Here is a 16116-nt window from a genome sequence, read left to right as displayed (position 1 = left end):
ATGTGGCTGTGGAGTCTGTTCCAGAGCACCTGCAGCCTCTGTGAGATATACCTGTCCCTTCAAACCATTCTGTTGATGTTGCAGAAGAGATATACATTCCTAGACAGAGGTTTTCTGATGCATTTTGACTTGTTTGCCAGACACAGGTCACCTCTTAGCAGTCTGTAGGATTCTGAGTATAGTAAAAGGGCTTTGAGTCGGCCCAAGTAGGACATCTTGTTTAAGCCTTGTATACTTTTAGTAAGATATCCCTGTGGGTGTTCCAGTTGTTGCATGTGTTTAGACAGATAAATGCCAAAGGAGGCATTATACTTAATGACCGGCCTAATGAGGGCTGAGTAAAGGGGGACATTACATTGACTTGCTTAGATCTAGACACAGTCCCTCTGTTTATAAGCTGTGCAATATAGAGAGGCTTTTTCATGACAGTGGATAAATGATGGCCATAAGTTAGGTCACTGTCCACATAAGTTCCCAATCCCCGAAAAACTGGGTCAACTCCTGAAAGCATTATTAATGCCTGCTAACCCTAACCTTGATGCTGACATGCAACCTACCTTAAAAAAGACCTTGTCATAATACTACCACTATATAAGACTGCTCAGACACTCACCACACATGCATACACACACACACACACACACACACACACACACACACACACACACACATGCAAACACACACACGCAAACAGACACACACACACACACACACACACACACACACACACACACACACACACACACACACACACACACACACACACACACACACACACACAAACACACACACACTAAATCTACTCTGACCCTAAAACAGTCACACATACACATACTAAATACATTCCCCTTATGTAATCCTTAACCTTAACCCTAAAACACACACACGCGCACACAGTCCCAAAAATCTTTCCACTTACCTTTGTTGACCAACTGGAACTCACCCACACCTGCATTCACGAGAATGCTCCTTTCCTAAATAACAGCACTACAATACTAGCATCACACACACATGTGCTTTGCCCAACTATACTGTATATACAGATAGATATATAGATATGGCTATAGATATGCACACACAAACAAATTTACACAAAATTATCATAGGCATTGAGATGTAAGCAAAGTCAGGTAAATACAGGGAAGCCAGTCATTATAATTGTGTTCTTCAGCTGTTCACATTAAAGATTATTTTACTGTGAAGGTTTTGGTCATAAACTAATGCAGTAATACACATTTCTTATGCATTATTTAGGTGAACCTCCTCACATTCTATTTGCAGGTCAGAATGTGGATCATGAGGCTGTTGTTCCTTATATTGTATACAAATTGGTGGCAGTGGCGAGGATCATAAGATCTCATACTCTGTTACAACTTTCTTAACTATTTTTAATATTCTCATCATATGTGTTTCTGTGTCTACCCTGCCTCTTTTTTCTCTAGTTTAGTAAAATAGACTTCAAATGTCAAGATATTTCATAACAATTTATAGTACAAAAGACAGTTGACTGCATATATATATATATATATATATATATATATATATATATATATATATATATTGAAGCTGAATAACAGTATATATGTGTTATTTACAAAGCAGTAGTGGTACAGTAAAAGTCATTCATATGTTTAAATGAAATGCCACACTTTTTGTTGTGCAGTTAAAATAGCACTTAACTTTTATTTTTTTTTATTTTATTGTTCTAGTTTATTCTTTCCCACATCTGAGTTCCCTATCAGAGATGAATGCAACTTGGAAGGCATCTAACACCATACCTTGTCATTATCAGCCATCTGATGAATATATACAAAAAGAGATCAGATGGAGTAAAGATGATCGAACTGTAATACAAAGAGACAAATCAGGTGATCATATCCCAATGTCCAAATACAGGGGCAAGGCAAGTATTCTTAATGGCCCTGCAGGTGATGTGTCTCTCATTTTAGACATGATGCTTGGTGACAGTGGAGCGTATTTCTGTGAAGTTACATGGACCTCCAGAGCAACTAAAGAGACCGCTACTAATAAAGTACATACACAGGTGAAAGTCATTAAAGGTATGTGGCACTTTTTTTTTACTAAAGTAAATTGCATCTGTTTATAAATGTTTAATACTTCAAAAGATAGTTATTCTAAAATTCCATTATTAAATTCTTTTAGCTGAAAGTAATATGTTTCTCTCTCTCATAAAATAAGATAATGCACACAGAAAAGTTACAATATTTTCTTACTTTTTTGAATTTATCTTCAGATGAAGTACTCAAGACCATCATATCTGATCTAAGTACAGTGTGACAACTGTGTAAGAAATGCTTTTTTATGCATTTCTTACATTCACTAAGAAAAATATAACCAAGTTATAATGATAATAGGTTACTCCCCTGAATCAAAATTTGTCAAACTGAAAGAAGAAAGCCAACAAAAACATTTAAAGAGTGTTTACCATTTTCCTAAGGTGGAACAATCTCATATTTGATTGTATCTGTAAATGTCACAAAGGATAAAACCCCATTAACTGGCAATGTAGGGGGCATAGCACCCCCAGAGAAAAATGATTTTGACAATTTTGTCTTATTTCGTCTTTTGTGGCTGACACCATAATTTGCTTGGTTTAGCTTTGGCTGTGTACCCTAGTCCTTATCTGGTTGTTTGTACTTATGTGCTGAAGTAGATAGTTGTTGCATTCTATTCTTATAAGCAGCTCATTACTGACAATTATGGATTTTTTTCTTGTATTTACAGAGTATTTCCTTCTGTTAAGGACATTACTTGCATAAGAATGATGTATAGAACGGGGAAAACTATCTTGTTATTTAAGAATAGTTAGTAATCATTTTATAGTATACTATCTCCATGTGTCATTTATGGATAGCACTAAAAGTAATTTATCTGGCAGTGAAGCAAAATCTTTTACTAAAATGATTGTGTTTTCTGGGGTATCATATACCAACACATATCTTCTGATCTACTTTAAAGCATAATATTTACATAGAATCCTAATCCAGCTCTAGCTTTAGATTTCCATTTAAAAAAAGATAATTGTTTTGAATATAATTCAAAACATGTTATTATTTATCTAATTTTTATAACTGCAATGGTTTTTGTACTTTGTTTCCCTTGAGGAAATGGTCCCTTGTGAAGATGAATCATCATTATAGAAATAAATAACTTCCTTGTAAAATAGTATGCAGCATAATACTTCCAGTGTGAAAGGTTCTGTAAAAGGAGGTGCCCCTACAAACAAGTTTAAGACCAGTGGTAGTGTACAGAATGATATTGCACTGTTATATCCGACTCTGAAGATTTTTGCTGTATCCCAATTGCCCATTTAAGATTTGGAAACAAATTACTCATGAACTAGTTGCTAGCCCTTTTAAATATATTTTCACTCTTTATAGCAAAGAGTATAAATAACTGTAGACCAACATTTACACTGCACTGGCTTATGTCTTCGATCTCCCAAATATGTTGGAGAAGTTTCTGATTTTAATAATAAACACATAGTGACTCAGCAAGAACTTTGTTTTAAATAATTTAATAAATATTGAAACTTTATTAATTAATTCTGTTTGTTTAATTAGTTAATGCTAATTTCTTTATGTGCTTACCTGTTGGTTATTTTAATGCATTTCTGTTCTGGTAACTTCCAAAGCATACTCTGTGGCAGCTTATTTTTTAAATTCTTAATTTTTCCTCAAACATTGCTTTGACTCACTGAATTTCATTTACAGTAGACAGTCAATTATCTGCAAAGTCAGTTATCTGAACTAGCGTTTCAGTTTTTGGGTAGGAAAAAATCATAAAGTCTGAATATCGTCTACTCAGAGGTGATCTCTGCTTAACATTCAAGGCCATGTCAAACCCTGCGTTGTTGGACATGCTCCACTTAAAGAAATCCCAATCTTTCAGAGCCACACGCTCCAGGGATCTAAACCTAGTCATCACAATGAACAAAACATTCTGGAGGGATAGGTTCCTGACCCAGAGACTCCCCATACTCTGGAATAGTCTATTCCAGAGTATGGGGAGTCTCTGGGTCAGGAACCTATACTAGTTCATGAGTAATTTGTTGCCCATACATGTCAAGCAGAGTGCCTCCTTGGCCCTCTTCAAAAGGAACCTTGACGATTGGATGGGAGATAGGAAATTCACCCTGGGGATCACGTCAGTCGCCCTGCTAGACAGGGGTCCAGGGAAGTAAATACTGTAGGAAGAACTATCCATGGAATTGTTATGGCTAGGCTTGTATAGGCCCTAGGGTCAATAGCCTAGTACCAACCTATGAACCTGTATGTAAACATTATACATATTTGCTTGAGTGTGTTTTTTGAGCTTGTAGCCAGCTCTGTGTGTAAACATAATTCTTTATTGTGCACTGGAATCACTGAATAGTTGAAAAGTGTATTCCTGCATGCAGGAAAAAAAGAAGTTATGTACTCACCATAACGTTCCATGTTTGTTGTTCAGTATCTCACCTTCAGTCTTACTGTTTGGGTTTGGAGCCAAAAATCTCGGCTCTGACTCGGCCTATACTAAAGCTTGAGAGCTTCTACTGGCTAGAGGCTGAGTGCTATCCCATAGTGCTTAGCGTCTACTCCCCAGATCTCATTTGAGACGGAAGGTTCCCATGATATGTTCAATATCCAAAGGATAATATCTGAAAACATTGTCAAAAAGATTAACAAGAAAAGGCAAGAAGGGAATCAGACCTTATCTGCCAGTTTCTGAGAAAAAATATTCCTCTAGGTACTCCACGACGGGGATGGCTGGGAGGGATGCAAGACTGAAGGCGAGATACTGGACAACAAACATGGAACGTTATGGTGAGTACATAACATCTTTATGTTATGTTGCCCATCTCACCTTCAGTCTTGCTGTTTGGGACAGAGTCCCCAGCACCTTTTTCTTGAGTGGCTCAAGGGAATAATCTCCTCAGGACAGTGGAACCAAAGGATGCCTTGTTCCGGGAGGCCACATCTACTTTGTAATGAGTAATAAGGATATGAGGGTTAACTCATGTAGCAGCAGCACAAATTGAATCCAGTGGATGTCTGGATTGAAAGCAATAGAGGTAGATACCGCCCTACTTGAATGGCCTTTGATTTTCCCTGGTGGTTCCTTATTGCGGGAATTATAGACATATGTGATGGTTTCAGTAAGCCATTTGGACAAAGTAACTTTTGAGATTGCCAAACCTTTTATATTTTCTGAAAATGAGACAATTGGTCTGACTTTCTAAATTATGTGGTCCTGTGCAAGTAAAAATTTAACTGTTTGTGCACATCCATTTGGTGGAGATTATACTCTGCCTTGTTGCCATAGTTTGGAAAAAAACACTCATAATTCTTTATTCTGGTTTAAATTGGCTTGAGAACAAACTTTTGATAAGAAGGAAGGATTTGTTCTGAGGGAAACTCTATCTTTATGGAAGATCAAATAAGGTGGATGGATAGACAAGGCTTGCAACCCTGATACTCTCCTGGCTGAAGTAATTGATGTCAGGAAGAGTGTTTTCCAAGATAAAAATTTTAATGAACAAGATGATGCTGGTTCGAAAGGGGGCAGAATCAAAGATGATAATACTAGATTGAGGTCTCAAGGAGGAGGTGGAGGTTCTCTGAAAGGAGGTCTTAACAGAAAAGTACCTTTTAGGAAGGCTTTGCATAGTCTATGAGACATTAGACTAGATCCTAATTCTACCACATGATAATTAGAAATAGCAGCTAATTGAACTCTGATAGTGGCTGCCGCTGCCCCTTAATTAAAGGTTTCTGTTAGAAATTCCAGGATTAGAGGTACAGATGCTGTAAAAGGATCTATATGTCTTTTGTCGGCCCAACAAGAGAACCTCTTCCATTTGCTTGCATAGAGATTCCTAGTCATCTGTTTGTGCGAAGGGACTAGAATGTGACGTACTGCAGGGGACAATTCCAGAAGCCTGGCTAAGAGTGGAAGTGGAGCAGCCAAGCTGTCAGCTTGAGGGTGTGGAGTGCAGGATGGAGCGTTCTTGACTGATGCATCAGGTCTGACACTGGGTCCAGGATCCATGGGTCCTCCTGAAGGTAGGGCCAAAGGAAGGGGAACCATATCTGATGAGGCCAGTATAGCACAATGAGTATTAACCTGCAACTCAACAACTTTGCTTTCTGTATGACCTTTGGAATCAAGGGAAGCGGGGGAAGGCATAAAGAAGACCTAGGGGCCAATCGTCAACCAGTGCATCCCTCGGAGACTCTACCGGAGGGGAAATTAGGGCAAAGTAGTTGCTGCATTTGGAATTGAAGGGAGTGGCAAAAAGGTTGCAGCAAGGCTGGGCACATTTACTAAAAATTTGATTCGCAACTTCCTGATTGAGGGACCACTCATGAGGAATGAGAATCACTCTGCTTAGCCTATCTGCTATAACTTTGGATTTCCCTGGGATATGCATTGCTGTCAGAAAGCGTTGAGAAGATATTGCCCATTGCCATACTCTCTGGGCCTCTCAACATAGAGGGTAGGATCTGGGTCCCCCCCCATTTGTTGATGTACCATACCACTGACATATTGTCTGTCTGAATTGCAATAGTTCCCCTTGGGAAGAGAGTCCTGAAGTGCTTGCAACGCCAGAAGTATGGCCTTCATCTCTAGGACATTGATGTGCAAATGGTACTTCTGATCTTTCCAAACTCCTTGGACCGTCTGTCCCAGATAATGCCCCCCAACCCTATTTGGGATGCATCCGTGTTCACTGTAGTGATAGGTTGAGGAAGTACAAATGGTCTGCATATTGTTAACTAAGTGGACTGAACCCACCAAGATAGGTCCTTCTTTCAAGAGTGAGTTATAAATATTTCGTGAGACATGGGTAACTCCTGCATGGACCATTGGGCGAAGAGTAGCCACTGCAGTATTCTCATGTGAAGTCGTTCCATGGGAAGTAGTGTTATCATTGCTGCCATAGAGCCTAGGACTTTTAGTACAAATCTTGCCGGTACTCTGTTCTTCTTGAATAAAATAATCACTTGACTGCATAGCATCGGTATCCTTTCTTGAGGTAGCTTTGCCAACATGTCGTTTGTATTTAAATCTGCACCAATTAATGTAATATGCTGTGCTGGCAACAAGGCAGATTTTTCTGTATTTATAGTAATGCCTAGTTTTGAGAAGAGATGAATGGTGTAGTCTCTTGCTTGATCAGTAGTTGCTTGGTGGTAGCAGTTAAGAGCCAGTCGTTTAAGTATGGAAACACCTGGAATCCTTGGCATCTTAGATGAGCCGTGACTACTGCCATGCATTTGGTAAACACCCTGGGGGCTGTGGTGAGTCCAAAATGCAGAGCTCTGAACTGGTAATGACTGGCTCCCAGCTGGAAGTGTAGAAATCTTCTTGAGTGCCTGTCCATCTTTATGTGGTAGTATGCATCCTGAAGATCTAACAAGCACATCCAATTGTCTTTTCCCAGAAACAGAAGTATAGACTGCAGTGTTACCATCTGGAACTTTGACTTTTTCACCTACTTGTTTAGTCTGTTGAGATCCAATATGGGTCTCCAGTCCCCTGTCTTTTTTGGAACTAAAAAGAACCTTGAGTAAATTCTGGATCCTAGTTGGTCTGCAGGGACTTCTTGGATGACTCTTTTTTCTAGCAACTTTTGTATTTCTAGTGTTGATTGATCCCTTTGACCAGGTGGAATGTCTGGGGTAGACTTTTGTGGCTGAGGTGTACATTGGAAGGGGATGATGTATCCTTTGGATATAATGGACTGTACCCATTTGTCTTCAGTCAAATTCATCCAGGCTTCTGGGTACAGTGATAGTCTCCCCTGACTGCCTCCAGAGGTGGACAGGTGGGCCTCCTTTCAGGAATGCTGGAAAGGCCTACCAGAGAAAGTATCTGTCACCCTGGTTTTGTGGACCCCCTCTGCCACGTAGATGTCATCTTCCGTTGTATTCACCTCTGCCCCTGGGGAAAGGATCACCATGAGTGTCAGATAAGGCTCCTTTCGATTTATGGAACCACATCTTTCTGCCCTTTTGACTTTTAGGATAAGGTCTGGTAGGGGCAGAAAAATGGACTCTAATGGCAGACAGAGTATTATCATCTTGTTGGCTCCTGTTGAGAGTTTCTTTTACTTTAGGCCTGAACAATGATGAGCCATCAAAGGTAGTGTCAATAAAGTAATCTGATGAAGTCTTTTATAGGACGAAAACGCATGGTTATTAACCGCGTTCATTTGGTGTTTTTTTGTCGTGAATTAAATTTTGGAACAGCTTGATTATTTCTCCTTTGGACTTTCCTTTTTCTTTGGTAGTGTCAATAAAGGAAGAACGGAAGGGTTCTGCAAACTCACAAAGGCGCATCCAGGAATGCCTATGAAGAGCTATTCCTGTGCCTGCTGCCCTCCTCGCTTCTTCGGCTGCATAAGATATGAGCCGTATGGAGGAGTTAGATATGGAAGTTAAGGTTGCAAGCTGGGAGTTAACCTTATCAGATAAGTCCTGGGCTGTAGCACCTTGCAGGGTATCTCCTAGCTCTTTTAGGAGATCCCTCTGAAGTTGTGTGAAATGCGACAAATAATTCAGTGACTGTAAAGTAAATGCCACTGAGGAGAACATACGCTTCCCATATCTGTCCATCGTATGAGAATCCTTGTTCGGTGGATGAACAGACACAGAAGTTTCAGCTAACTCCTTTTTTGTGGCTGTTGCCACCACCATTGCATCTACAGGAACCCCTTTACTTAAATACTGCCTATCTTCCGTGGCAGTAATGAACTTATTAGGCCTCCACAGAATGGGGTCCACTGAGTTCGGAGAGTCTCACACCTTCCAGCTCATCAAACCCAGGAGAGGGTCAAAAGGTGGAGACACCCAAGAGGTGGAGGGGCAAGAGCCAAATGCCTCCAGGTATACCGAATCATCTTCAGAAGGGGAAAGGGACTTCCAGCCACTCCTCTGTTTAAGGATCTCCAGGATATTGCAAAAAGAGACATCCTCAGAGGGTGACCTTGGGGAACCTTCTGAATCCTCTAAGATGGTATCAGAAGTGACAGACTCAGGGGAGTCTATGTGCTTCCTCTTACACTGTCTCTTTTGAGGGACCTCCTCGGGGGATGTTCTGGGGAGGTATGGGAAGAGGAGGATCCACCCATTGTGGCTTCCACAGGCACTGGATCTCTACTCTGTGGGTGATGGAGAGGTAATGAAGAGGTGAACACCAGTACCTTGGGGGGGGAGACTGGAGCTGAAGGTGGAGCAGACTCAGTTGAGAGCACACTCCACATCCCCTCGAAGGCTCCGCGGTCCTGGGCCAAAAGAGAATCTGACCCCGATAGGCTGGGAAATCTCCTCGGCACAGAGGAGGGTGGCTCCGAGGCAGATGTGGGAGCTGAACTCACTTGAGCTGAGGTGCTGAGTGGGAGAGCTGGCTTTGACAAGGGTCCAACCAGACTCTCCCCCCAGAGCTGACCAGGGAGTCAGCCCCCAGGTCCCTTGATGGATGAAAGCATCGAGGAAACCAGAGCAGACATCAGATATGAGATATCAATAGTGATTACTGGCTCTGATGGATCCAGCACAATGACTTCCATACTCTTTGACTCCAAACTTGTTTGAGTTGGAGGAGGAAACGGCATAGTAGAAGGTACCGTTATCAGCTCCACGGTCTGATGGGCTGGGCTTGAGAGAATTTCAGCTAGGGCCTGGGTCTGAAACAACCAATTCACTACCTGCTCCACGTCCTCATCCAATAACCTGGAGGATCTAGAGTAATGACTGGAAGACTTGTGGCTACCTGCCACCGACTGTAACAAAGGAGACACCAGCACCGAGTGAACAGGCTCCAAGGATGGTGACCGGCTCCTCTTTTGGCTCCGTAACGTCTCCGATGAGACAGGGGGAGCTGAGGGAGAACTATGTTTCTCAGCTCCGACAATTTTTGGAGATGAAAAGGCATCATGTTTGGTGCTGCTTGTCAGCTCAGACACTGGAGCCAATGAAGCAGAAGCAGACTTTTGAGTTTTGTCTGATTTTTCGGTCTGATTTCCTTCATCCACTTTTAATAAGCATGTCAATATAAGCTTATCCCTCCTCTCCTGCAAGACCCTGGCACTTTAACTATGACAAATGGAGCAGGAGTCTTGAAGATGGAGCGGACCCAGACAGTACACACAGCAAGTGTGTCCGTCAGTAATGGACATCTTCTGAGTGCAGGAATCACACTTTTTGAATCCTGACTTGTGTTCCTTAGCTGGTTCCTTAGACATGCTAGCTATAAGGAAGAAATTTTCTCAGTAAAAGTTATAACAAAAACTATAACTGTAAAAAGAGGAAAAGAAAGAAACAAGTATGTACAATAAGGTATTATATTATTATTATTATTATTATTTTTTAAAGAGAAGGAAAGATGGGAGTTAAATGACTATCTCCTTCACTGGAAGACATGCCTCTAACTTAAATGGAGTACTCCTAAAAGGGAAATAAGGAAGAAAATGGCAAGAATCCATTAATTTAAATGGATTCTTGAGGAAAAAACAATGTACAAAGAAGAAGATAGCAGCAAAGATAAACTTAGAAGGTTTAGACAAGCTAAAACTAGCACAAGGCTATTACGATAGCACTAATAAGTAAAAACATCTAACAATTTGACAGAAAAAGTAATAAAATATATAAATTATAAAATTTTTAATCCTAAGCCATTGAAGACAATCCCAAAGCTTCAAGCAGCAAATGAGATCTGGGAAACAGCCGCTAAGCACTATGGGATAGCACTCAGCCTTGAGCCAGTAGAAGCTCTCGAGCTTTAGTATAGGCAGAGTCGGAGCCGAAGTTTCGGCTCCGAACCCAAACAGCAAGACAGAAGGCAAGATGGGACAACACAACATCAAGATTTTATAAGGTTTTTACCTGGTTCAATTATATGTTTGGTTATCTGAACTACCCTAGATCCGAAGTAGTTCAGATAATTGACTCTCTACTGCATGTTCCTTAATGACAAAGTGTAAATGTAAAAATATCAGATGACATATAAGGAGCAGGATATCATTCAATGAATGCTGGTGCTTTGTCCAAAATGATAACATCCTTACAGTGAGACAGAAATTTCATTTTTGCTGGTGTGAGGGTGAAGATAGTTTGCTAACTATGCACTTATATTCTGAAGTATGTGTGTGCTTTTGTTGAGGGGGGGGGGCTTGTAGGCCTTGGTCCTGATACAAAGCAGTGTTTGTTTCTCTGGTTAAGGTTTTAGTTCCATATTTTGTCGTAAAGGGATACAGTGAACATCATTTGGAGAATTATGTTCTATTTGCATGAGTTTTGTTGACGTTGTACATTAATCTTCTTCACAGAAATGTTTACTTGCCTATATACTTACTCTAGTTGCTTTTAATGAACATAAACATGTCCAAATAAGTATATAAGTAAACAAGTATGCCAATAAATAAATAAATAAAATGAAGTAAGTGACATCTGCGCCGATTGCACTCTACACTAGTTGTGTGTGTTGCCTAGTCCCATTCTTGCTTATAACACTTGAAAGACAAAGTGATGAACAATTGCTTTTGTTCTATTATAACTGTATCATGGCACTGAATTTGTGGTCTTCAGTGCTGCAGTTAGACACATTATATGTGACAAATTATTTTAACTGATCAATAAAGTTCCTTAGCTGAAAAGATTGTCTAACATTCAGTTTTTCCCTTTTTTAAAACATGAAAAATAAAAAGAAAACCACTGTCACTTCCACAAAGTTGTGTAAAAAAACCACCAGGAGTCAAAATTAGCACTTTCATTCCTTTTATTTCCAGAACTTCATCAGAAATAAAGCATTAATGCAAGATCACATTTTAAATACTCACTTCATGTAACATCATCATCAGTTCAAATTGAACCAGTTAAAAAGACAGAAACTGCATAATTACAATAGAACCAATGTTGCTTACTATGTAAACAGCATATTAAATAAATCAAACATTCTGCATCTTATATTTTAAAAATCTTTTTATAGAAATAGTTTCATTTAATCCCGGCAAAACATCTGCTCTTAAAAGCACTTGGCATTTGAGTTCCACCGTTTCTAAAAAAATCATTAAACTGATCAACAAAGCTATTAGTGTTGACTTGTAACCCTAAAAAATAAAACTTGTGAAACTGTGGACAACTTGTACTATGCCTTGCTAAGGCATTTGAATCTTTGTTTTTGATTGCCCTAAGATGTTCTCTCATTTGACATCCTAGGGTTCTTGTAGTTTTACCTACGTAAAAATGAAAACAAGAACTAAAAACAGCAAGGTAAACAAAACCTATACTCTTTATTTAATATGCTGTTTACATAGTAAGCAGCATTGGTTCTATTGTAATTAGGCAGTTTCTGTCTTTTTAACCGATTCAATTTGAACTGATGATGATGTTACATGAAGTGAGTACTTAAAATGTGATCTTGCATTAATGCTTTATTTCTGACGAAGTTCTGGAAATAAAAGGAACAAAGGCGCTAATTTTGACTCCTGGTGATTTTTTACACTCAAGTTTATGGCAGTGACAGTGTTTATTTTTCATTTTAAAACTTTAAAGTGTTCATTTTCATTGTTTGGTGGTGTTTTTCCTTTTTTCCTTTGGATTCTAGACAGCTATTGTCCAGCTTACCAGCAGTTAGGATTCTAACACTTCATTAACTGTGTGGCTGCAGGTGATAAGGACTTCATACTGAATTTAAAATGTTTCCCTTATGTGGGGCCCATGACATTAACATCAAAGCATTTTGCACCTGACCCCTGAGACATAAGGCTGAATGTTCTGATTTCTAGCTATACTGAACTGATATCATAATAACTTATGAAGAGGCTGAGGCACCAGTATGCTTGTATGCATCCATTAAACAAAAAATGACAACAACTGTGTTTGCATTTATTACATTGCACACTTGTAATGGCAAAGCCAGCTTCATTGGCTTATAGGGTTAAAGCCCTAAGTATGATCCAAGTGACAATAGTTTGATTAGCCCCTTCAATACCTGAAAAAGCTAACTGTGGAAGCAGGGCCGGCCTTAGGCATAGGCGAACTAGGCGGCCGCCTAGGGCGCCGTATAGTCCGGCCTCAAAAGGGCGCCAGACTCGCCAGTTCAAGAATTTTTTTTTTTTTTTTTTGTCGGATTATTCGGAGTTCTGCTGTGAACCGACTAGAAAGCCGAGATGTGTACAGTCTTTCCCCATCTGTTTGGTGCGTGTACATCTCTTTAAGTTGTGTTGGATCTTTGCACTGGTGCTGGGAGTCAGGACAGCCGCAAACCGCAATGGAGTCATTCGGGAGTAGTTTTCGACCTTTTTCAGTGTCAAGCTCTAAAGTAAAAGTATACCGTTGGGTGAACGCATTTGCAGATTTCACCGCTGGGCGCCCATAGACTGAGGTTAGGCATTGGCAATTGCGCTCTCCCCCCTAGACCCAGGTCAAGCACGAACATTTTTTTTTTTTTTTTTTTTACATATCCTCCACAATAGCACAACCCCCACCCGGTCCCTAATGTTCTCACAGTCATTCCCTCCCTCTACATGACGTATAGGCTTGTGTGATGTGAGTGGCTGCTCTTATGGGGCATTATTCAAATCATCCTATCAGCGATGATTCTGCACCACTGACATCACGGCCACTGATCAATTGAGCGTATATAAACAGTTAACTCCCGCCTCTCGTTCCTTCCTTCATTGGCGTGCTAGAGAGGCGGGTGCAGCTATTGGCTATCGGACATCGCAGTTCTTGGAATCAGGACTTCAGCGTCATTTTGTTTGCCTGCTTCATTCTTCTTCCACGTGGGCTACTATGGAGTTTGGAGTTTTAATTTCAACACCGGCGGCTAGGAGGTAAGTTAGGGATGGGTCCGGCCGGGGATTTATTTGTGATGTTGTGAACGAAGTATTTTTTTTTTTTTTAGTCTATTTATTATTTTTGAATTTTGAAAGACTAGAATTTTAGCCTAGGCTTTCAGTTAATCCCTAGAGTCGGCCGGTGTGTGTATGTACTTGGTGGGAAGTAAACTCCTCGTGTGTAAGGATCTTGTTTATTTTACATTTGTTGAGGTTGTGCAAGTGTGCTGCAAGGGAGAAGAGAGCGTCATTGCACATTTAGTGAGATTTCCACACAGAGCCCTATGTTTTCTATATGTTAGGGTTACTGGGAAGTCTGCGGTTTGTGGCGTGTCTGCAGATATCTACCTGTAACATGTAAACGCAATCTCCTCATCCTCCAGTTCGGTTTGTGCACCGCTCTTGAGTTATACCGACACTTCACAAGGATCTCGGAGGCATTTCCATTCATTAGCTATTATTAACAGGAATTCTGCAGGGCTTGTGCTTTCGGTTAAAATGTGGCAGTATAAACCGATATGCAGGATGTGTGCTAGTTTATTACTGATCTTACTAGTGTGCTTTACTCCCTTGCAATCGGTTCCTGCAAGTACAAGGACTTTATTAAGGAGAGCACTACATCTAAGAGTTGCAGATAAGTACGATGTATATTGTTTTAGCTACCGTTAATAGTAATATTAATTGTGTGGAGTACACTCATTCAGAATAGGAAATGTAAGAGCTGATGTTATAAAGAAACTAACAGGAATTTGTGCTACTTATTGGGAGACAAAGATCTAACTAACTTCCTATAGAAATATAATGTATAGGAAAAGACAATGGTTGCAGCAGAATAACACGAAAAATGCTAACTGTTTGTGGCCCAGCAAACATCTGGCTAATTATCCAGACTTTGCTTCAGCTGCATAAGGTGTCTGTATAATTCTGGTTAAAAGGTTTATGTGAAGTACACTCTGACCGCATCTGGTCCTTACTTGATTTCGCTACATGCTAGGACAGGCCAGTATGGCCATGGTAATGCAATATATGTACTACCAAAGCTGCCACAGCAAGGTATATCAGACAGGAAGTACCCGTCTCTGCTTCTGAGCATACACCCTTGCATGGTTATTCCCCCCACCATAGCTATTGGTTTGCTCTAGACACTTGAAACCAAGAAATTAAAAATAGGGATGTCTCTGAGAAGGAATTTACTCCAAGGAATATCCAAAATACATACCTCCCCAGATATATTAAAATTTTATGAGCATGCAACCCTTAGCAGCAGTTTAAGAATGACAGAAATGTGAGACAGGTCTGTGTCTGCTTTACTTTTAGATACTTCAGCATATGAACAGTGAAGTCTTGGGTAGGTGTATAATGTCTATGCTGGTGGGCTAGTTTTGCTTTGCTGTGGGATTAGTGAGCAGGCACTATGGTATACTGCGCAGTGGGTAAGTGTCTGTGTGTGGCTTTCAACGGCCTTTTTTATTTGGGCTTGATTCTGGCTTGTGCAGTTTGTGGTTACTTGTTTTGTTTATATTTCACCCCCAGGAGGCAAGCATATGGGCCATACAATATGGCTTTGCTTTTCGTTGCAGTGGTTATGTAGAATTGTTTGTTTGTTTCTTTTAATCTTTTTCTAACCTGAGGACTGAAGCTAAAATTGGTCGCTATTATACATTATTCGCTTGGGGAGTTAATATCTAAGTGGTTTTATTACTGTATTATTATTACTTTTATTACTGTAATGCCTGATTGTTCAGTGGTTGTTTCTCCTTTGCTTTTAAATTCCACGTTACAAAAATTACAGTTGTTAAACTAAACTTGATGTAACAATAGATGCTAGAATGGTCACTGCTGGGTCTGCTGCCATATTTATATTATGTCTGGCAAAATATACAACAACCTGCCAGATTCAAAACCTTCAGGGCACCTTCCTCACACTGCTGACAGTCACAGATACGTCCTGTGGTGGACATGTGTCGGGCCCGCAACTGATTTATGAAAACATTATTGTAAAATGTAAATGCTTAGATGCTGTAAATTTGTTTTTTTAGATAACTTTGGGCAAAAGCCATATATGTGTCTTGCTTTGGACATAATTGAACTTTAAAGTTCCAATGGTTAAGGGAGGCATTCTGAAGTCTGACATGACATATTTTCAATATCTAGTCGGGAGCCCGGATAATCTTGGTGTAATATTTTGTGGACATCAGTATTATTAACACAAGAAATAAAGTAGTGTGATATTGCCGCTTGTATACGGTAAAGAAATAAAGTAGTGTGATATT

The 16116-nt window shown here is 40.0% G+C and overlaps 1 protein-coding gene across 2 annotated transcripts in view; it reads left to right on the top strand.

Annotated features, from left to right (window-relative positions):
- LOC122789754 (V-set and immunoglobulin domain-containing protein 4-like) overlaps nt 1-16116 on the top strand; it is a 432304-nt gene that overhangs the window by 128266 nt on the left and 287922 nt on the right. For both annotated transcript variants that reach the window (XM_044057190.1, XM_044057191.1), the window contains exon 2: nt 1710-2060. In XM_044057190.1, coding sequence (XP_043913125.1) covers nt 1710-2060 — 351 coding nt within the window. The remainder of the gene's footprint in view (nt 1-1709; nt 2061-16116) is intronic.

The sequence above is a fragment of the Protopterus annectens genome, chromosome 15.part0 (assembly GCF_019279795.1).
Source record: "Protopterus annectens isolate FY-2018-M chromosome 15.part0, PAN1.0, whole genome shotgun sequence".
In the NCBI taxonomy this organism is placed as follows: Eukaryota; Metazoa; Chordata; order Ceratodontiformes; family Protopteridae; genus Protopterus; species Protopterus annectens.
The sequence above is the reverse complement of the archived record's forward strand: the minus strand, read 5'-3'. Positions and strand labels throughout refer to the sequence as shown.